Consider the following 23,706-nt stretch of genomic DNA (forward strand, 5'->3'; position numbering starts at 1 on the left):
ACATCAAGGAAGGGGCAAAGAATTTCAGCTTTCTTTAATACCAGGTGCCGTTCTCAGTTGCAACGTGACGTGGTCAGGAGAGCCTATTTTTACAGAAAATAATTACCCTCTCCGCTTTTGAACTTGAAAATGAACTAAGATTACCCAATGTCAAAACCTAAATGTGTTGTTCCGGTGTATTGTATCTAAGTACCTCTTTGTGCTCTTAATTTTCCGAAAATATTTCGTGACGCACAAGCAAACAACAAGTAGCAACATGTAGCAAGTGACGGATCATTTTCTGGAGACTTTGACAACCTGACTACACTTGAACCGAGTTGACACAAGCGATAAAGGTAAGTAAATGTGCTTGACGTTGTTTTTGCGGATCCTCATAACGTAGCTATAGATTCGACAACAAAGGAATATGATATCCATTTTTGTGGGATATGATTTGAATTTCTAATAACTCTTTTACCACCCCCAGTGAAGGCCATATCGTTGTTGTATGGTTTGCTTCTATGCAGATATGAAATGGAATATTACAAGTTGACATGGAGTGTTCTAGGTGCAGTTTTTGTTATTTATCAATTCGTTTCACATATGGCTTTTTTGTGTCCGTCAATATTCATATATAGATATTGGTGACGTAATTTGTGAAGAGGTAGCGAAACAAGGTGACCCAAATTTCGGTACCCGAGTTCTTTTATTTCTCGTGTATAGTGTATATTGAAATATGCTCTGTAACATTTTCGATAACCAACGAATTGAACTTGAGTTGCCACCATTGGATTACAATGACCTCATACCGTCTCATTTTTTTGGCTTTGTTCTCCTAGAATGACGTCAACGCACATATTGTAGTGAGTTATATATCTTATACATATATATATATATATATATATATATATGTCCTACTACAGAATTATCTAAAATATGATATATCTACTACGCCACTTACATGTTTACTACTATTATCTGCATTATATATTTTCATGTCCCATGCCCATATATACTAATAGTAATACATTGAGAGAATGCATTAAACATACTGGACAATGTACTCTATTTAGCTACGCAAAAATAGCTGAAGGATGTATCGTGAGAAAATATTACATTGAGCCATGGTTCACTACGGTTCACTAAATAAACTGAAATGGATTGAACCAAGAATATCACATTGTGTGTTTAGGAAGGGGTGCTAAATAAGCTCAAACAAGGCCGTTCTATAAAGACATATCGCTTGGTACATTTTCGGCTGACGGCGAGTTCACATACGTGACGGTAAGTAACTTTGATGTCGTAGGAGGTTTCAAGCAGTTTGTGACAGAACCAACCACCGACTAGTATCTAAAATGTTCCGTAACAAGTCACTTAAACTGCGTAGGACACATGTACAACAATCCGAAGAATAACATTCAGTTTGCGATCGTACGAAGATGATGTAACGTTATGTAACCGTTCCCTTACAAGGAAATGTGAGCATTTTTAAATTTTCATCAGTTCTTTGTTTCGGAGCATTTTAAGACACTCATGTCATGCAAAATGGACGTTGTAAACATGAAAACGTCTTAATTCTATTACTAGTATTCGTGAGAAATTTCCGCTATGACAAGTCGTTTCAGCTATGGCAGGTCATTAAGTTTGAATGATAACCCCTTCTTTTCACAAACCACGCACGCATGCTCTGTAGCTTACAGGCTATGATAAATAATGGTTTAGATTACGACACAAAAGCTGGTCGTTTACGTGGCAGTGGAATCTGAAAATCCAACGTACTCTCGTACAACTGTTCTGTAGAAACTGGATAAGCGACAACCGGATACAGCTAGATCCCGTGCACAAAGACTGCTATTGTAAGCTCAGTGGGAATATTGGCAGGTCTGACAGAAAGCAGACGAAGCTAGACGCACAACAACAGGTAAAGTGCTTGAGCAACAACAGGCCGAGGTTACGCCATCGTGTTGTGTACTGTTTTTAAGAGGTAAACATCTATATTTTTCAGATCGTTTCATTCAAGATTGACATCTTTACCCCATTTCTAACCCAATTCTACAGTATTTTGTTCCATATTCTAGTCTGTTGTTTGTGTTTGTTTGTTTGTTTGTTTCTTGTTTTGATTCAATCAAAGAACTTTGTTAGCGTAGCAGACATGTGACACTGTGACATGGTCTGAAATAGTCGCTAACGTACAATATGTAAAATCAGAGGAATTAAAAAACATAACGAACGAGAATAGTGATATTTAGAAACATTGCTTAAAATATGAATATAGATAGACTTCCATTAAAAAAAAAAGATTAGAGACGACATTGCGGTTGGCGAACATTGAACTGTGTGGAGGACAAAAGAAGGACTGTGGCTTGATATTATAGAAAAGATCTTTTGTGTCTTTCAGTTCTACATTTCGGAAGTGTGCGCGATGATTGGAACTGCGTAATGTTCTTCCAGTCGCTACATTCCTGTCTTTATGGATCATGTAGTGTAAAGGGTGTTCTCTAGAAAGCATCTGTGTGTCCAGTGTTGTCGCAGCGTCCTCTCGTCTAGACTGGAGGGTGGACAGGGGAGATAACGTCGGGTTGCTGCTGTGTCCGTAGATAATACGCAGAGCTCGTTTCTGTACGCGTTCGAGAGTGTTTCTTTGAGACTCAGTACACCCCACTACACGAACACAACATGGGCATATTCCAACACTGGCCTCACTAGGATCGCATAGACTGTTATCAGGTTTTAGGAGGTATGCCGCCTTTGGCCAGTAAACGGAGGAAGTGTAGGCGTTTGGAACCCTTCGATGTCACATGTGTGATATGACTGCCCCATTTGAGGTTGGAATGTACCTTAAAACCCAGGTAAGTCGCACAGTCAACAACTGGTACTTCAGCTCGAAGTGCCTTAGTGACGTCTAGGTCTTCAAGTTTCATTGCTGTTTAAGTAGCAGGGTATATTCTTACAGGGAGGGGTTGTTGATCCTTCCTTTAAGGTGCTTCAGGCCCCTCCTCGAACTCTTAACGTCCCTTCCGAAAGAAGAGTGCAGCCCCAACCAAGATGCCCTAACCAGGAAAGCTAACGTCACATTTCCAAACCGGGGCCCAGCCGGGCAGCTTTCGGGAGCAAAAAGAATGATACATGTATAAAAGACATAAATATTCACAAAATGCCAAAATAAGATTCATGGGCATGATTTGTGTATATTTCTAGGTATACATTTTAATTTTTCGTTTCTCAAATCATCCTGACCGGGCCCCGGTTTGGAAATGTGACCTAAGCCTAACCAGGATTGAATCGAAGTCTCCCACTTAGGCTAGCGTCACATTTCCAAGCTGGGTCCGGCCGGGATGTTTGTGGAAGCGATAGATAGAAATGTATACTTGAAAATATACACAAACTAGAGTTCGGGGACCTCATACCTCCATGAAATATTTATTGCTTTTTTGTGGATGGTATGTATAGTCGGTTGTATTTGAGAGTAATGGTTATATAATATAAATGTTATGGGAAAGTAGTGGTGTATTTATTTAATGACACAGAGGATGTCCATCTGATTAGTAATTATCAAAATGTGACACTTAATTGTGTAATGTGCGTTTAAGAGGTCGACGGCATATGGTAGCGTGGTGTTCCTTAAGCTTGATGTTTGGCATTTAAAATGTCTAAGGTTGTCAGCATTATTGAGGTTCGACTATGTGCCTCAGAGCTGTGTGGTGGGAGGAAGTTGGGAAACTCAGAAAGAAGAAGGGATGTGGCCAACTTTAGTCAGATGGTGATTTGATTTTCCACCAATATGTCATAACATCAGCTGTTCACACGGTACAAAAACGAGATGCACACTTTCCTCTGACAGCCCTACACCAACTGTAAGATGAATACTTGGCGCCAACCCCGTCTGCTAAAAAAACAAGTACCATTGGCTACGAAAGAGACAACAAACAACTGTCCCTTATCGTAACAAAATCAGAACATCTGTATCGCCCATAAAACTTCTGACACCCAACCCAGATGAGAGGACCTAATGGCATTTTAATCACCATGTCACTCAAATCATCAGTACAGTATGTGAGACATCCATACCTGTTAAGCATTATCGTTAAATGTACCTCAACGTCTTACAATTATACTTACGCTTCACATCTCCATGATATCCTAAGCAGACATAAATAAAACTAATTATCATATTAAAAAAAACTCGGGGTTCCCCAAACAGCTGTCACCTCACCATCTGCTTGGAGCTAAGCCCATTAACAAACACATAAAGCACGATGCCTGTACCAATATATCTCAAATATAGGGGTGATTTCTGATATTATTACATCGATTATAACGACAGATACGGCTCCCAAAATCTCATCGATTCGAGCTTTCATCACAGCCTACCAACACAACAAGTATGAAACCAATCCATCCAGCCGTTCTTGAGTAATCATCTACACAGACAGAGACACATAACAGAAAATATAACCTCCATTCCATGACATTTCATGGAGGTAACAATGCCCACGGCTATTCTCCTTACGTCTTGTGTACTTTGGTGTCTTTTATGTCATACGTTTCGTTCCGGAAAACTGCCCGGACGGGCCCCGGTTTGGAAATGTGACGGAGGGCTAACCAATTGGAACCTGCACCTCAAGTGTCAAGTTGAGCTTTAGCTATAGTGATATCTAACCTGATGTAAGTTATTTTGTTTTAATACAGAGACCTTGGTGCTACCGCCGTTTCCAGTCAGCAAACATGGATTACTGTCATGGCGAGTTTAGCTTCGCCCGATGTCGTCTGTGTGGAGACCCCGTCAACAATCCCAGAATCCTCTGCTGCTGGCACGTCTTCTGTCAGGAATGCATCATGGGTACGTTTGGTACAATGTCAATAAAAGTTTTAAGTCATCGCGTTTAGAATTCAAAATTCTTCAATTGACCGTAGAAAGAACAACAGAAACCTTGCAGAAACTAAAATAGATATAGCATATGCTCAACTCCGGACTAAAAGCAAACGCAAAGAAAAATGATGCGATCATTAATTTGAATACGGCTCAATAGCTGACATTCTTAATTAAGCTCTGTACAAAGATTGGCTATTCTTGTATAAAAGCTATTTGTTGAATCTATTAAAAAGGTAATCTAAGTATACTTTAAATTCGTCTTACAATTGTTGGTTTAACGACGATCATTGTTTTAGACTCGCATAGGGTTTAAACATGGCGAATTGATTATATGTATTAAATTCATATAGGAAAACGAAAATATCAGATATTTGTTACAATTTCAGGTTATAACGTAGAAGAACAGTTCGTCAAGTGTCCTTCTTGTAAGGAAATCACTGTGCTACCACTAGAGGGGATTCCCGGTTTACAGCACAGGGCTCGCGGCTTTCTGTCCCGAATCGGGAGTCAGAGCCCGAAGATATCCGAGTTCACGAACGATGTCTACCTTCGACACTACTGTCCCCATCGCGCTAAACAGGTGCAAGAGTTCCGGAAATGCTTTGTTCCTGCAACCAGAAGGTATAGTAATCAGACGCCTGAAAGTTTCCAAGCTTGACTCTATTCAAGAACAATCGTAGAATGAAATCTTCCAGTAGATGTGGTACCACTGACAACCTAACACAGGGAGCCCTAAATTCGCCACTTTTTTTTTCTTAAATCATACTACTAGTATTCAAAGGTAAATTACAAGAGGCAAGATATGTTTCGGGGTTACACTAAAAGTTTCGTTTTTTAAACTTTCACTATGTAAATTTCACTATATAAATTTATCAATGTTCAACCGGCTACACACTTTCATGTATACGTTTCTTCGGCTTCCAGGTGTATCGAATGCGACGAGTACCTTTGCTCACACTGTTCACCACAGCATCTGTTAGAAATGCATCAAGCGCCGCCTAGCGTCTGCAAGCAACACGACAAAGCAGGTAAGTGTGATGTTTCATGCTGTATTGAACTCACGATCACTTTATAACTATTCTTAGGGCTAACTTTATTTTTCACTGTTAAATACCATATACTTGCGCCTTACTTGAAATGAGAGGATATACACAACCACGTCTTGGCGACGCCTCAGGGGCTAGCCTAATAGTATAATGTGCGTCCGTTTGCCAGGCATTTCTGAAAATTTTCCGTGCGTGCGTAGTAGCTTCATCTGAGTATTCCCTGGGAGTTTGTTTTTAACACGCTGATAACACGCTTATAAGACTCATTAGGACTTTAAACTGTATCTCTGTTATATACGTAGTCCTTGCCTCATCCCTCATGACCTCAATGAAAAGCGGCCTGCAGGCCGATTTGAGTTTTCATTAGTAAACAAAGGTTTAAACAAACAAACGGTTTTTTTTTCGTTTCACGTTTCAATACAGTTATATTTTTTGTTTTGTTTTCCCAGAGGATTTCTACTGTGAAGACTGTAACACCGTGACCTGTCTCCGCTGTGCGTCCACTGTCCACATCCACCACGACACGTGGGAGATTGACGAGGTCGCGGATGGGTTCAGAGAGGTCATGCAGTACTGGCTGGACCAATGGCGACAGGGGAGATGGCAGGTTGCTAGAGCCATCTTTGATAGTTTCACGAACTGCAGCGAAAAATACACATACACACTGGTCATTCAATATACAGACTCTTAACAATGGTTTCCTATACAAAAAAAAAAGAGGAGAAAGCAACTGTTGATAACTCAACTTTCTTACGTTACTGGGTCACAAACATACCACCGTATGAAAGCCTTTCACCTCAGCTGTCTAGAAAAACTGTCACCAAGAATCTAACGGCAGAAACTTGCGGGAATGCCCCAAATAACTCTTAAACAGCACCACTACCCAGTGGCCCTGTGCTATGACAAAAAAATTGCCAACGTTATGTCCTCTGATAAACAAAAAACTCAGCTTTTCGGTTATAATCAGAAAGTAGGAACCCTCCCCTGTCACATCCACTGCCAGGATTTCTACCCATCTGATCCCGGGAAAAATCATGAAGTTTCAGACCAAAAACCACTATCAATTTGTATGGCGGATGGCCGACGGACCCCCGCGAGGAATAACGTCTGGTGACTCCTTTGGTTTCAGATCGAAGAGGACCTGGAGAACAGTATCCAAGAGATCAACGCGCAGATCCAGATCCAGTCGGACAGAATCCTGGACGAGATTATTGAGGTCCTCAGGCAACGCGAACAGGACCTGCTAAATCAGGTGGGCTATAAATGATATAATCTTCACAAGTTAGATGTTGAGTGGAAGATCGCCGTTTTCTAACCATCAGGACAAAAAGATATGGTCATGTTCATACTGATGACGGGGATGTCCCTGTGGCTCAACTGGTAGCAGCCTCACAGTTGAGCTCCTGGTTCCGTGAGGCCCCGGCAAAATTTTAGCATGAAGGGCATTTCGGTTAGGGCTGCACCTGTCTTTCGGACGGGACGTAAAATGGGGGTTCCGTGCTGAAGGGGGTACCTCAAGCACGTTAGAGGGGAAGGGATAGCAACCCCTCCTTGTACAAATATACGGCTTGCTGCTGCTTAAGCTTGCTGCTAGATGTGGCGCTACAAGTCCTAAAGATGCAAACCATTCATTCCTTATCACTCTGTTATTTCGACAGGTGGACAGGTTCGCAAGGGACATGTGGACCAGGTTTCAAGAAGAAAAGAGCAAGATTAAGAGCAGTTCGGAGTTCAGCCATCTCAAGCCGCTGTGCGACTTCAGCGAGAATCTCGTACGTTTCGGCACTGACCGAGAGGTCATTGCCCTACACCGGGAGATGACGCAACAGTTGGAATGTGCTATTAGTGAGATCGAGCCGACAGAAGTATCTGATGACCTGCACTCAGAAATATTCTTCGTACCACAGAAGGTAGGTACAAAATTCTTAAACCTGCCCCCCTTTTCACATGTGGCAAATTTCACATATTGACAAGCGCGCCTTACAATTGGCGCGACGTTGCTTTTAGTAGATCATTATACTAAAATGATGATTACCAATCGAGCTAACTCATATTTGCCACGTGGAACAAAAACTCTACGAGTCTCTCATTGGAGGAGAAGCGAACAAACGTTGGTTTGATAAAGGGCCAAGAACAAGCTTAACTTTTGAAGATTTCTAGTAGCGCCGACGTTTCTTTTTGTTAGCTGCTGATGTTTCTATGCATGTTAGATATCTTCCTCACAGTTCTGCTTCTCACCTCCATATGCATGTAGCCAAAGTAGGTGGTGCTTTTGCAGCGAGAACACAATACCAAACGTCTTTATCCCTTAGTTTTATTTCTATTGAAGTGAAGATGATCATGTCTTTTACGTCACATCCTGTATTTTGCAGCTCCCAAGTGTCGCTGACTGGATCCAGATCGGCGCGGTGTCCATCTCTGGTCCGGATTCTGACGGACTATCCAGGCGCATGAGCAGAGACAGCGGACAGGGATCACGAAGCTCATCAGAACTGTCTCTTATCAGTCTGGGATTGGCCAGGAGGCAGTCACGTGATAGTGACGTCATGCCACATAGGTCTAACCAGTTGAGGCCAGTGGGGGATTACGTCAGCAAGTCTAGTGAAGACGTACGTGTCCTGACGACTACAGAGGAATCACCAAACAGGCCTTTATTAGGTGAGTTGTATAGTATGAGCCCATTATTTTGCTAAAAAAAACTTCCTATTCTGTACATCGCTGGCAGTTGTTCTAAATAGCAAGAGAGGTGGAGTCGTGATTCTCATAAAAGAGTATTCGCATGTTAACAATGACATCAAAAGGAGGAAGATTTATTCCAACAAAAGGTCTTGTTAACAAATAAATTCTTGGGAACAAATAAACAAAGCCGAGTTTAATTCTGTTTCTCTGGCATGGCTGTAAGCTCTGATTTACTACCATCTATCTCTTCACGTATTGACGCGTATTTTTCTTGTCTTCCTAAGATGAAGAGTACAGCATCGAGGACCAAGAAGAGGCTAAGACCAGCTGGCAACGTCTGAAGCACAAGATATGGAAACATGGCCACGAAACAACAGAAAAACTCAAACGGTCCTCCTCCCCCTTTCACGTCACAGAGACAGGGAAGAAGCTCTCGCAGCATCCAGAGACAGAGGAGGAGCTCAGTGGACCAGAGGAGAATGCCGGGAAGACAGAGGAGGGTGTGAAGAGAGTTGTCCAGTCTGCCAGACGGGGTTCCACGTATCAAAGAGTTGTGGTACCGACAGTACAAAAGGGAGAACAACAACAGCATTCGGTGGGTGGGACTGTGATTATGACCCATCAATTTTCTGTCAAACTTCTGTGAACGGGGTACAACAAAGGGGTGCGACAAAGGGTTACAAAATGAAACTGAGAGATGTGGTTGTCTGACTCAACCCCTGTAAAACCGTTTGAATAATTGCATTTGCCTCTCGTTGGAATGCAGGCTACGCTCTTGAGGCGTCGCCAAAAAACATGGCGGTCGGTGGCAAACAATTCAGTACCATGAAAAGGGCAGCACGCTCCTCTTAGTATATGCACCCTTCTTACGTATGTCCATGCTTGCTCCCAACTAACCACATACATAATATCTATCATGTTACTAAATGCAATGCATGTATCTTAGTCATAACGTTTTAACTGTTTTCACAGCCAGCTATAGGGCCATTTCATCTAGGTATGTACAAATTCAATTTTCACAGTCACACAACTTTTACTAAGTTTCCATCTTACTCGTAACTTCAATCAGGAACGTTCTGTACTTTTTCCCACAGGACGTAGCAGAGCCAGAACATTTTGACTGGAGAAGATCTAGATCCCGCACTTTTGACCTTGGAATAGCAGCATCCGATGCCACAAACAGACATGACGATACTCAGTACAAAATGGACCCAAACCCACACACTTTTGATGAACTGACAGCCAAACTTTCTGCTGATAATATTACGACTAAAGAACACTTCAATTGGAGAAAACAAAGATCTCAAAGCCTTGATTCAGAGTCCGGGTCGCCGAAGACTGACAAGAGGGATTCAAGACGACATTTTCAGTGGAGGAACAAACGTGCACATACCGTACTAACCAAGGTGCCCGAAAAACAACGAGTACTGAGTCCGAAAGGGCAACATACAAAGCACGCCTGGCAAGCTGAGCGACGGAGGAGTTTTACGGACTAGTTTCGTATTTTAGGCCCCTGTAACAAGTCTTGGCTGATCATGGCCTCCCGACCTTCTCCAAACCACGGTTGGGAGCTATTCGTGAACAAGGTCATCTGCGGTTGGGAGTTGGTCAGCGTAGTCGCCTTCTATATAGTGTAACTGTTGTCTGCGTTAACTATACATTTTTGCAACAAAAAAAAAAACCAAAGTGGGGAGACTCAGTCTGCTTGGATGTAATCAGAGGAGAGAACAAGAGCTAGAACAGGCAGAATTTCAGCCTACTCCCAACTCCAGCACCGACCTTGGTTGGGAAGTTGTTTGGATATAAAGTAATGTACAGCAAAGCACAGTCTACAAAAACGTATAAAGACATGGGAATGTCCTTACTGTGTGACAAAGATTTTGTGTAACATGCTTTTAATATTACGCATACACTGTTTGTAATTATTACAAAGCTGCGGCATGTATGTTTAGTTTTAGATTTGGTTGATATACAATATGCATCTTACAGGACAAAAACACACGCAATATTCAAATACAATTCAACCCCTACAACTGAATAAAAACGGAACTTTCCGTCCGGACGTTTTGAATGACATCTTATTCAGCATCACTAGAATGAACTGGTAGAAACAAGAGACAAAGAGAAAAAACACACAATGAACATCTCCAACATTTTGTCTTGTATCTGGAGCGTTGGTAATGCGTAATTGAGTAAACTGTCGCGGGTTCATCTGACTGAATCTAGGGCAAGGCAAGGTAAACGATGCAAAATGATGTTGTTGCTAGGGTTGTTGACTTGAGAATGTAGAGGTTCTGGGTTAGAATCCCTATCAGTGCCTTTGTGAAATGTATTTTACTCTTATATTCATTTCCGTACTTGACTCCAGTAGACTTCTTGTTGCACTATTTTCGTACTGATAATTATGTGTCATTATATATCTGAATGTACGACCTTTCGGTTTAATAATGTTAACTCCAATTCACTGAACACAGGTCACAGAAAACAATACAACTTGTCCTGCTAGTCCTAAAAGTGGGGCCGCCGGTAAAACGCCATGATATTTTCTTCCTGCACCTGTTTAGAAATTATGGATAAAACAAGCTTTTGTTGTTACGTAGTTCACTAAACCTATTAGGACCAACTGTGATTTTATAAAAGTTACAGATTTACGTTAAATGGTGCTGATACAAGTTGTGAAACATGAGTACAACGTCGCTTTGTTCTCATCTTTGAACTCGTGTTATTGAATAAAAATATCTTTGGCTACTAAGGAAGTTCAATTCTTGCTATGACGTCATTAACCTTCTAGAAGGTCAGCTCGACCGTAAGCCTTGAAAGTTTACCCAGTGTTTTTAAAGTAAAAATAGAATTCCCATTCGTTTCTGTGCACCACGCATGATCGTTGTCCCAGTTATAGCACCACAGTGAAACTAGTTGGACCATTCAGTTGGTGACAAGCTACGTCTCAGAGACCACGGGTGCAAGCCGGCGTCCGTGAGGAGAAGGAAACATAGCCTTAAGATCGCGGTTTATCGTTCTAAGAAACTTTGGAACCTACGTTAAGGTTGAACGCACAGAAAGGTAGACTTTTAGTTTTGCTTTGGTGGGCATTTTGGCGGGAGCGACGAAAAAGAGGAAAGAGGCTCGAGTGAGACATCGGCAGCAACAAGGTTAGGGACGCAGAGCCAACAACAACATTGGAACTTTGTGGTTGTGAAGCTTTGGTCAAGATTTGGACGACCTCCTGTCACGAGAATAACTCTGATTTTTTTCCGGATTCGAATCGGCCTAGTAGAAACTATCAGAAACGAGTACATACGGTAAACTATTGCAAGTCGCAGACGACATTTAGGTCAGTCCTGAAGTAGTCGGTCGGGATGTGACATCCCTGCGGGCAAGGTCGCCAGCAGATGCCTTCTTGGAAGGGAAGGGCAGTCAGAAAGATCTTGAGGAGCATTTGTACTGGAAGGTAAGGTTTGGTTACGTTCTTTCATCATTTTAATTTCACTTCGAAACCTTCCCATTTTTTAAAATTCTTGTAACGAGAAAACACCTTATGTCCAGTCCCATCAATCATCAGCCATGACAGCCATTGTTTAGGGTTTGGGTCCCTAGCTGGTTTCCTGATGGCCTGTGCGCATATTTTCGCACGTACGCTCTATTCTCCAAGCAGAGGTTGGCTCGCGGAAATAGAAGTGGTCGAGATTTTTACCGGCTCGCTCGTGAGGGGATACTTATCTTATGATGACTTGCTCACACAGTCACAGTCACTTGAGAAACCGTCCGTGAAAGCGCACCTGTGGTAGCCCGAATTTGTTTATGTGTGGCTGCGCTTTTGTCAGTTTGTATACCTGAGACTTGTTAACACACGATGAGGAGGTTAAATCATAGCTCTGTTGCAGACTGTGTCCTAAGCGCCTGTTTTATTCTCAATATCAACCAGCAAGGGCTCTTTTCATGAAATCCGTCCGACGGCCTTTGTGGTGTGGGTAGTCTTGTGCACTGGACCGAGAGAACGAGTAAGGCCCCCTCTCACTTGACGTGCGGCACGCTTGCGGCATTGCTGCGTTCGGAAGATGCTCAACGAATTTCAGAGATAAAGAACGAATTTCCTACTTGTTGTGTATTTGGTGGTCTTCTATGTCACACTTTTACGTATTGCGCAATATCTCGAATTATAACAAATCGGAGAAAATAACAAAACAGTGCCGCAGTGAACGAACGCAGCAATGCCGCAAGCGTGCCGCACGTCAAGTGAGAGGGGGCCTGTACTGGCGACTGTGTCGCCCACCCGATTGGCACGATACGGAAAGGGTTGCTGTAATTAGGACGGGAGGTTCATCCTTATAGTTTATTTTTCAATTGTAGTTGTCGAAATGAGCTAGTGTAAATTTTTTACAGTGAACCTGAAAATACTGTACATAGCGCCTGTCTTCTCTATCATGACCAGTAAAATAGTATAGATAAATTGCTCATTGACGTCATGCCGCTAAAACTGGAGCACTTTCACTTTTCACGGACGAAACCCAATGCGCATACCGAGCGCTAATTCCCCTGTCACATTGCGCGAAAATTGATCGATTGAGTCTGCGAGCTCTAAATGACATTTTCGGCAGTAATACGTCAGGTGTTTTCTTTGTCAGCGCGCAATTTTTCATGAGTGATCGTCGGCGATTTTCAGAAGTCGTCCGATGCTCGCCTTGCACTGAAACTTGTTGCCGGTGATCTTTGAGGTCGCAGAGCTTTCAGCCTCGCTCAATATGACAGGGGCAGCCTTTTTCAGCCGAAAAATACGCGCGACCCTCTGTCGATTTTGAAATAGGCCGACCTTCCAGCGATCGCGAAGTACGCCCGACGATCGTCGACAATGTGACAGGGATATTGGGAATCGTAAGGGGGCAACATGCCTAGTTTTTAACACGATGAGCGGCGTCGGTTTCAGTTTCTTTTTTTTCCTGAAAAGAAGGTTATGTTTTGATTTTCTGTCAATCTTGAAGCATGAATTTGAAGTCAAAAGATGTCGATCGCTTCATGAATGATCTCACTCTACATTATAAGTAGAGTCCACTCTACGTTAATTTGAAGTCAGGTAGAATGAGTCACTGTTTGTACCAGAGGGGTTCAAGGCCCGTGAACCAAGAAACGATTTATACTCGCTTCTCACATAATTTCCCATACCGACCCTGTGAGTAACAGGCTATAAAATGTGTGCTACACAGAGATATTGAGCTCGGAGATTTGAGGGTGAATCTTTAAAAGAAGAGGGACAGAAGCGTAACAGTGGGGTCAAGCGCCGCCCGCCAAACTGACCATCCCAAAATGGCCCGGCCTTTTGGCGTAGTGGTTAGCAGTGTTGGCTTTGACACCTTCCGCACTCAGAAAAACGATTCGAATAAAACGTGTTATCCGAATAAAACGACCCGATTCGAATAAGTTTCTACAGTGTGAACGCTCCCAAATCACTTGGATTTCGTTGAAATGAATCCTTCGCGATCCACCTCAGGGAGGTGGATAGAACTGGGGGAAGTGGATAGAACTGCGCTGTGGGGAGTCCCGATTCGTGCGATTCGGCAGTGTGAACGCGCAAGTGGATAGGATTCACTTTAAGTGGATGGGATGCAACTTATCACACAAGTAATCAAAGGTGAATTTGATCATCGAAAGAAAAGGAAATTTTCATCATTCGTCAAGTGGACACCGGAACAGACAAAGCTGATACAGAAAAAGCTCGGCGTGCACCAGCTGTACTACCGTATCTAGCCCAATCTGCACAAGCATTTGTCAGTGACGCCTTCTAGATCTCACGAACATTGCGTTCCCTTTCATGACCACGACTACAGAACCGATTCTCCAGAAGTACAACAGCATAAAAACTTGGTTGATTCCCGCTATTTTGAGCTGTAAGAATGACGCTACGCTTTGACCTCCACCTGTGACCACGTAGCGATGCGTAGTGAAATGCAACTCATGTTTTATTCTGAGGGGTTGTGGTGTGTGTGTACAAACTCAGCAACGTTTGGGATTATGTTCACAATTAACTGGTTGTGTAAAAAGAAAATTCCTTTATCCCGCCTCTGACATGTTTGACATTGACACACAGGTCTGGCTACAGTCACCCTCAGCCTGAAGACCCCATGGATTACGGCGAGTTTAGGTTCGCCCGGTGCCGTCTGTGTGGAGATCCCGTCAACAATCCCAGAATCCTGTGCTGCTGGCACGTCTTCTGTCAGGACTGCATCATAGGTACGTCAAAATAGAAATGTATAGGTAAAAAATCTACACAAATAATGCCCACGACTATTCTCCTTGCGTCTTGTGTAGTTTGGTATCTTTTATATCATACTTTTTGTTCCCGAAAGCTGGCCGGCCTGGCCCCGGTTTGGAACTGTGTGACTAGCGCGGATCGTTGTTTCGTTCCTATGACTATCATTTGAATTTGATGTGTTTTCTGTTGGAAAACATAATGATACCAACAATTGCAATTTGTTATCGCCCCAGGATACAACACAGAAGAAGAACAGGTCAAATGTCCCGTATGTAAGGAGGTCACCCCCCTACCCCCGGAGGGGATTCCCGGTTTGCAGCACAGGGCTCGCGGGTTCCTGTTCCGAATCGGGAGTCAGAGCCCGAAGATCGCCGAGTTCACGAACAACATCTACCTTCGGCACTACTGTCCCCAACGCGCGAAACAGGTGCAAGACCACAGAAAGTGCTTCGTACCAGCAACGAAGAGGTTTGCTATGATTTGCATAGATTTGCTATGTCACAGATATTCCAGAAGTTGAGTTAAAGTTATGATTAATTTCTTTGCAAACAGAGATGTGAATTTACAACAAAAAGTTAAAGGAGATGCTAGTACAGTATTGATTAGCGCTCATCAGAATGACAATATGAACCTTACAAGTTATGTTGCTGCATCATTTTATTAAGTCTGATTTAAAATTAACAAATTATCTCAATCTGAATCGTTCTATAACCGTTATATTCAGTGTATACAATGTGGTTTGCAGTACTTGTATGCTTGACTTTTCAAACCCTGAAAAACTACCCGATTTGAATTTTTTTATTTATTAATCTTTCAGGGTAGTCCCTACAATGTTGATAAAACTGATTTCCAAGAGAATCACTACAAATATATCTTAACATGCTGTAAACAGCCTCAGTTTACCAGTGAAACCAATAACGCTAAAATTGTTATTATAACCAAATGTTATTGTAGGTGTATTGAGTGTGACGAGTACATGTGCTCCCTCTGTTCACCCAACCACCTGTTAGAGATGCATAAAGCGCCACCTATCGTCTGCGGACGGCACAACAAACCAGGTAAGTGTGTTAAAAAGTTCAGATTTTTCGGCGATAACTTTTGGATATTCAATCTTGTTTTATTGAAGCCAGCGTTGTCTGGGATCATTTTAGATCTCATTTGTTTCCCTTTTTCCACATTTTTACGTCCCTTTTTTATTTTTGGTACACCTTTTGTTATGGATTTTGTTCTGTTTGACAGAGGATTTCTACCGTGAAGATAGTAACGTTGTCGCTTGGGACTTCCAAAAGAGGCCAACGTTGTTCTAGATCATTTCAGATTTCCTTATCTATGAATTCCCTTTAGTCATGATATTACGACCCTTTTTATCACATGTATATCCATGAAAACTGATAGTTTTGGGTTTGTCTGTCTGTCCATCTGTTTGTCTTTTTGTGTTTCTGGATTTTTGTGGTCACTATAGCTCGATGATATTTGGTCCGTAGGTAGGTATTGAGAAGACCCCAAGGTCATGGTCAAGTTTGGGCTCCCTGGTGTGTGGCCTTGGTACTGCAGCAGTATGCTGTTTTTTTGTACGTGATATGCTCTTAGTCGTACCTGGACGTGCTATGGTCTTGATTTTTTGGTGGCTGATAGCTTGTTAATTCTTCTGTTTACCCATTGTTCCGGATTTTGTTCTGTTTGCCAGAGGATTTCTACTGTGAAGACTGTAACGTGGTGACGTGTTCCCGCTGTGCCGGAACTATCCACATCCACCACGACACGTGCGAGATGGAGGAGGTCGCCACCGGGTTCAGGGAGGTCATGGAGATCTGGTTGGACCAATGGCGACAGGGGAGATGGCAGGTTTGTGTCCTTAGAAGAACTATATCAGAACAAAAACTAGAGTTCAACGAACCCATCTCTTCGCCAAATAATCATGCCTTTATTTAAGACTTTAAGGTCTTATTGTTCCTCACAAACACACAAACATTACCAAAACCAGACTGTGACCTGACAGATGACCTGGTAGCATCCCTGGTCAATCAGAATTTCATGCTTGTCAATTTAGACTTTGTCCCCAGTGTAAGGGCGTCCTCCAGCAAACCATCTGTATAACAGCTGTGTCCATAGATATAGGTCAAAATGAGATATATAGAGCACAGTTTATTTCTGTTAATAAGTTTTGCTGCAGTACCTTAGGAAGCCGCTAGGGGGCCCACTATCATAATTTATCTTCGTTTTCCTGACCCCTACCCACCTACCAAATATCATCAGGATTTTTTCAAGGCTTCTCGAGTTATGCATTCCACAAACAAAAGGACGCACACACTCGGGCCGCTACCGTCCTAACGGAAAATGCTACGTCAACTATTTTCGAACACAACCTTCCTTTTCGCAGCCGCTACTTAAATACTAAATATCATGAAAATCCATACACAGCTTCTTGAGTTATATGCTGTTGGCATGGATTTATGAACTTTCCTCATTAATTATGCAAATAAGCTACTGATTTGCATAATTAGTATTACATTGTATAAGTCATCACTCATTCTATCTACATACCGAAAATCCTGATGATCTGTTTACACGTTCTCAAGTTATCCTCGTCCAAAGTTTGAACGGAAATCGGTGCCTGCAGTTCCCAAAAAGCCGCTAGGGGGTCCAAACTCACAGCACTTACTCTCTGTTTCAAGGGCTATCTACCACTCAAAAATCATGACCACAGCATGTCCAGAACACGAAGTGCCAAAATTAAAAGTTTTGCTGCAGTACCTTAGGCAGCCACTAGGGTGCCCATTATCGAACTTGACCTTCGTTTTCCTAACCCCAATCCACCTAACAAATATAATCAGGATCCATTCAAGGGTTCTCGAGTTATCTTGCTTACAGACAAACGCACTTACATACAAATCCCGCTACAGCACCATAGGTAAGAGCCAGGTAAACCATTTTCGCACTTGACCTTCCTCTCTAAAACCGCTACACACCTACCAAGTTTCGTGAAAATCGCCCAGCTAGATTTTGACTTATGCTGCCAAAAACAAACCGCAAAAAACATACCAAGCTCGCTGCAGTACCGTAGGAAAACGCCAGGTAAACCGTTTTCAAACTTGGCATTCCTTTCGACAACTGCTACACACCTACCAAAAATCACAAAGTTCCATCCACAATTTCTCGAGTTATATGCTGTTGACCTACATACAGACCCAAGTCAAGCAATCTCATACTCTTCTTGGCGAAGAGAATAACGAAATCGCTAGGGGGCCCGGGGCACACAAACGACAGCCTTCTTCAGAATAACCTCTAACCACACATTAAACACTACCTTATATAAGTCCGGCAACCATTCCAATCACTTGTCTGGGTTTTGTACGCACTCGTCATTATCGAGGTTTGTAAACAAAAGTAATCGTTAAAAGAGTAACAGTTCAGTTGATAGCTATATCTGGTTGCTAAGTCCAAGAAAGATGAAGGCCTCAGTTACATTCGTACGTGCAGCCTCGCTGCAACGCCACCGTGCGAAATGAATAATTGCACAACTAGGCCCTAGGGACTGAGCAATCACCAAAACCTAGGCCAGGTGAATAAATTTACAACTTTTTGGTTGACTTAAACCTTTATTTTCCAATAAAGAATCATGCGGAACATGCTTTTTTTTCAGATGGAAGAAGACCTTGAGATGAGTCTCCTGGAGGTGAACACACAGATCCAGATGCAGTCTGACAGGATCCTGGACTCGATCATAGATGTGCTCAGGCAACGTGAACTGGACCTGCTGAATCAGGTGGGTGATCTATCCGTTATCTAGATCTCCATGAAATAATTTTTGAGATAAGGATGATTTACAACAAAAGGACACTGCAAACGCTAACAAAGAATCGACCACGACTCAAGAGATATCAACTTTTCAAGTTAATACTCTGTTTGTGTGGTGGGTGAAATGTTCATGTACAATGTAACGTTAATCGTGTTAACGATATATTTGTATTCATGTTTTTTTAGGAAAGGTCATTGTGATTTTACCCGGTCCTTATTGAATAAGTGTAGATAAAATAGAGTAGATTAAAATGAAATGTAAAATGAAACGAAATTAGGCCGACGACCTTTCACTTTATATACGTAACAGCAAACGTTACACAGAGATGGCTCCACCGTCCACACTTGTAAGAAAATTGTAAGAAATTGTAAGAAAAGTAGAAAAATAAATTGTGGCGTGTTTCTCGATCGATCTCCTCAGGTGGACAAATTTGCCAGAGACATGTGTATCAGGTTTCAAGACGAGAAAAGCAAGCACAGTACGGAGAACAGCCACCTCAAACCGCTGTGCGACTTCAGCGAGAGTCTCGTGCGCTTCGGCAGCGACCAGGAGGTCATCGCCCTCCACCGGGAGATCACGCTACAGCTGGAGTCGGCGGTGAGTGAGATGGAGCCGACAGAGGTGCCTGACGACTTGCGGAGGGAGATGTTCTTTGAGCCAGGAACGGTAAGACTTTTAATGAATGAATGAAGACCTTTATTGCACATTTTTGCCACACTGGGCTAAGTACATGTCACAACAAGACATGTTGAAAAGATACAGTTCACAGATACAAAATGTGACTATTCCTGGATAAATTCAACTTCTCTTCTACAGAAGATGTTTTTCCCAGCACGTAGGTGTATGATATAAGGAAATTATTCTAAAATTTGTATAACCTTATACAGTTCATTTCTCTCTACGGTATACAATCTACACTCTACTACAAAATGGCGTTCGTCCTTTATTCTATCTAAATCACAATGTTTGCATAGTCTTTGGTCATAGGCTAACGTCACATTTCCAAACCGGGAAATTGCTTTTGGCAACGAAAAGTATGATATAAAAGACACCAAACTACACAAGACGTAAAAAGAATAGTCGTGGGCATTATTTGTGTATATTTTTTTACGTATACATTTCTATTTTCAATTCCACAAACAGCCTGGCCGGGCCCCGGTTTGGAAATGTGATGTTAGCCTTAGCTGGTTAGTCTTCAAGCAGATGTTGGTATAAAAGGAAGGAAGGTAGCATACAGAAGTTGTTTGGAAGTAAAAAGAACTTGGAATGGTTGAGTGCAAGAAAACTCAACCCAGCAGTTTTCCTTGGTCCTGCAGCAGAATTTGTATTTACTGATCTGGACACGCTTTGGTCTTGTATTTTGCAGCTCCCCAATGTCGCTGAATGGATACAGATAGGCACAGTGTCAGTCTCCCCCACTGACGGTTTCAGCAGGAACTCCAAACTCTCTATCACAAGCAGGGACAGCGGACACGGGTCTGAGCTGTCTCTGGAGAGCGTTGGATTACCAAGGAGCCTGTCATGTGAGAGTGACATCTTTATAGATGAGATGAGCAAGTCCAACAAAGACCTACCGGGTGCCGCAGGTGAGTCAGAAGGTACATTTGTCTCAGGTGAGCTATCACTGTAGTACTATAGTCAAATCATTTCCTGGGAAGGGCATCTCGGTTGGGGGCTGCACTTATTTTTTGGAAGGGACGTAAAATGGGTTTCCCTGTTCTATTAAAGAAGTGTAAGTAAGTACATCAAGCACGATAAAGGAGAAGGGCTAGCAACCCTTTGCTGTCAATATGCCCTGCTACTGAAAAAGCATTGGGAAACTTGTTACCCTATGTGACATTAGGCATATAGCAAGGTTATCAACGAACAAGAGACTTGAAGAAAATGATCACAATAGAGAGTCTGTCACTATAGACAGGATTCTTACATGCTTGTCTGTGGAGCAAATTAAAGGGACCACCGATTAAGAAGTGGCACCAATAGCCAGGTGGTCTTTATGCAGTGTAACTTGTACTGGTGAAATAAAAAGAATGTAATGAAGAAAGGATCTTCAATTATTTATCTATTTTTTTTCTCTAAGGTGAAGAAACCAGCCTTCATGACGGAGAAAAGGCCAAGAAGGGGTGGAAAAGTCTAAAGCATAAAATGAAGAAACACAGCTTCAAAACATCAGACAAAAGCCGCAAGCTATCCTCTCCTACAAACAGCACAGAGCAGCTACACGAGTTGGGGAATGCTGGGAAAGAAGTGGAGACGGTGAAATCTGCAAGACGAGGATCGAGACTGAGCTCGTCTGACCTGTCCCTTGTAAGCCTGGGATTGGTCAAGAGCCCGACAGCAGAGGGGTCTCAAGGTACACCCTTCTCTTGTGAGCTGTGATCAACAATAAAACATTTATTCTTCAAGAGTAAAATACTCTAATGTTAAATGTCTTAGGTTATGTCTAAAAGAATTACTTAGTACCTTCTTTAAACAGCTAGCATTAAGAGTTGAGACTCCCCACTGTTTCAGACACAAAAATATGGCACATTGCTGACATTGGTTGTTGAGAACTCTTAGAAAGAAAAGGCTAATCGTGAGAAAAAAAAATGTAATTTTGTTTCTTTTTCGTTAATAGCAAGGCCTCTCTGTTATCTTTCCTTAATTCTTGATATGTTCTTGTGTTCTTCTTAGGCCAAGAAAAGGGTAAGAACAAGTGGCAACACCTAAGAGAGAGGATGAAGCTTAAATCGACAGACAAGCACCAACGGTCCCTGTCCAATGGCTCAGAGGAAGAAGAATCGGGAGGGAACGCAAAGAAGCTTGTGAGATCTGCCAGGAAGGGGTCCGTGTTCCGTAAGGTCGTGACCATGGCTGTGATACAAGAGAAAGGAAATCAGGAACCAGCAAGGGTAAACTTTGTCAAATTTCAGCTTAGTGATAGGTGATAAGAATCTAAGGAATCAAAACTTATCTCAGAGATAAATGAACAACTATGACAATGTCAAGATTCTTTCTCCCAAATGGAAAAAAAATAGCAATTAACTTCTTCCTACTTTGACTAAACACATTGCCATGTAGTTCAGTTACCAAGAATTCTATTCCCTAGAGTCTACAGACTTTTCAGAATTCTTGCAATGCTACACAGGCTCCACCCCTGAGGAGTTGCCAAAAATGCTTCCTAAACATGATGGTTATGATGATGATTATAATAATAAGCCTCACAGTGTAGTGATGTGTTCTAAAACTACTACTTCAATTACTTATTACAGTGGAGGTTTCATCACATGAAAGTTAACACTTTCCAAGTTTACTAATCTATGTTTGCTTCATAAACAAGGTAGTAATTATCATTTGTTTTTCCTTTGCTTAGGAGGAGGCATCGGGTACGAGTGAACATCTTGACTGGAGAAGACACAGCACGGTTGGCATGTCAGGTCTCTCCTACGCCATGGGGCAGAGCCCCCGCGTCTTGGATACTCTGAAGAACACGAGGTCGAGAGAAAACGCTCGCTTAAACTGGAGGAAAGCAGGCTCTCAGACCATCAATGTTCTTCGTGCCACAACTCCTTTGGCGAAGCCTGACAAAAAAGTACACTTTGATTGGAGGCAAAATGGGAACAATCAGTGATTTTGCACAAGGTGCCTAAAAATGAGTTTTGAGTCCAAAAGGGTGACAGTTCAAAGGATATCTTAAATTTTTGTAGATGTCTTGACAGTCTTGCATGCTGGGATTTATGAGTTAGGTGGTCTGAAATTGGGTACAGCTACTTGAATTAAGGAGTCGGGCAATTAGCATTTTCTTTGTACTGCAGGGATATGCACCTGCAGTTGTTAAAGGAGAAGATATCGTTTTGATGTAGAAAAGATGTATATTTCGGATAAGGGAAATATTGGTTCATTTTAGGACCCCTAGCAGTTATTTTTTGGAATTGCACATTTATTATCATTTATTATATCTATAGGTTTCTGGGAGACATCGAAACATAACCCAAGTAAGTACCTACTGGTTGTGGAAAAGAAATCTCCTATATCCTACGAGTATATGCAAAACGGGTGAACATGTAAGTTATGAATAAACGTAATTGATTCAATTTTTGTAAGAACTCTTTGGAAGAAGGGGACAAAGCTTTGACCTAGTAATTTGCATAATGTAAGCTACTTTTGTTGTTGTCAATGTCATTTTTGCATAGAAAGGGGAGGTGGAATACAGACACGTAATTTGGTACCAATTCAAGGTTTAATGATTTTGGAGATCCATATTGTTTATTTTTCCTGGGTGGAATAATCTATGGCAGATAAAGGAGTTTGTCCTTGTTTTTCCTCTGTTAGCTGGCATCCTGCAAAATGTTAGCCTCTTGTTTGCAAACACAAAAACTGCAGTCCACTAAAATAGAGTTTTGCCTCTCACAGTTAAGCTATGCTTCGGTCACAGTTTTCCATGACTATAGTATTGATTCAGGACTATAAAAGTTTTGAGGCATATCATAAATATACCAGTGTCTTCTCAAACTTCAGATGACTAGTGTAGTAATGTGTGACAAATGGAATAAACAAGTGTCGCTCCACTTCTTGGCTACTGTTATTTCTTAATCAGATTCTAACTTCAGACATGTGCATACTGGGAGTTGTAACAAATGTCATATTGAAAACGTTTTAATGACTTAAAGATTTGATTTATGACACATACATGTAATTTTCTTTTATCACTAGCTATTAAAGGCTATGTCTCCCTAAACAAAATGGGATTGATCTAAACATTCCTGACAACAGTTCATCAATAGCCATGATTTCTCATCACAAACACACACATACATCAGTTACTGTAGTTATCTTTTTAGATGGTCCCATTACATGCAACATGTTAAAACTAGCTCTGTTACAACTATTCCACAAAGTAATACCATATCTATGTCCCAACAGAGCTTACCAAATGAAACTCAAGTGCACAGTTTGGTATTATTGTGCTAGGGCATAGAAGACCATTCATGGTCTAAAAAGCACACAATTATTTTTATATACATTCAGTAGAAATGCTCAGAAAATTCAAGGCACCTGTATCTCTCAAAATGTCGACTCTTATCAAACATGTATTTAGAGTGTT

At 41.9% G+C, this 23,706-nt stretch overlaps 2 protein-coding genes across 3 annotated transcripts; both read left to right on the plus strand.

Moving 5' to 3' along the window:
- The first annotated feature begins 142 nt into the window (after positions 1 to 142).
- On the plus strand, positions 143 to 11,385 carry LOC118403300 (transcription intermediary factor 1-alpha-like). 2 transcript variants are annotated; one of them, XM_035801958.1, is made up of 10 exons: positions 143 to 335; positions 4,669 to 4,819; positions 5,239 to 5,473; positions 5,777 to 5,880; positions 6,348 to 6,505; positions 7,028 to 7,150; positions 7,557 to 7,808; positions 8,271 to 8,556; positions 8,862 to 9,172; positions 9,672 to 11,385. In XM_035801958.1, the coding sequence occupies exons 2-10, from the start codon at positions 4,705 to 4,707 to the stop codon at positions 10,071 to 10,073; spliced, it is 1,986 nt and encodes a 661-aa protein (XP_035657851.1). In that variant the 5' UTR covers positions 143 to 335; positions 4,669 to 4,704; the 3' UTR covers positions 10,074 to 11,385. The 2 variants fall into 2 exon arrangements, with proteins under 2 accessions (XP_035657851.1, XP_035657852.1); XM_035801959.1 differs by having other exon boundaries at positions 8,994 to 9,172.
- A 122-nt stretch (positions 11,386 to 11,507) lies between these two features.
- Positions 11,508 to 23,603, plus strand: LOC118403645. Its single transcript, XM_035802419.1, has 11 exons — positions 11,508 to 12,028; positions 14,660 to 14,802; positions 15,058 to 15,292; positions 15,779 to 15,882; positions 16,512 to 16,669; positions 18,468 to 18,590; positions 19,044 to 19,289; positions 19,990 to 20,209; positions 20,704 to 20,976; positions 21,297 to 21,514; positions 21,976 to 23,603. The coding sequence occupies exons 1-11, from the start codon at positions 11,970 to 11,972 to the stop codon at positions 22,231 to 22,233; spliced, it is 2,037 nt and encodes a 678-aa protein (XP_035658312.1). The 5' UTR covers positions 11,508 to 11,969; the 3' UTR covers positions 22,234 to 23,603.
- Positions 23,604 to 23,706: the final 103 nt, after the last annotated feature.

The sequence above is a fragment of the Branchiostoma floridae genome, chromosome 16 (genome assembly GCF_000003815.2).
Source record: "Branchiostoma floridae strain S238N-H82 chromosome 16, Bfl_VNyyK, whole genome shotgun sequence".
NCBI lineage: Eukaryota > Metazoa > Chordata > Leptocardii > Amphioxiformes > Branchiostomatidae > Branchiostoma > Branchiostoma floridae.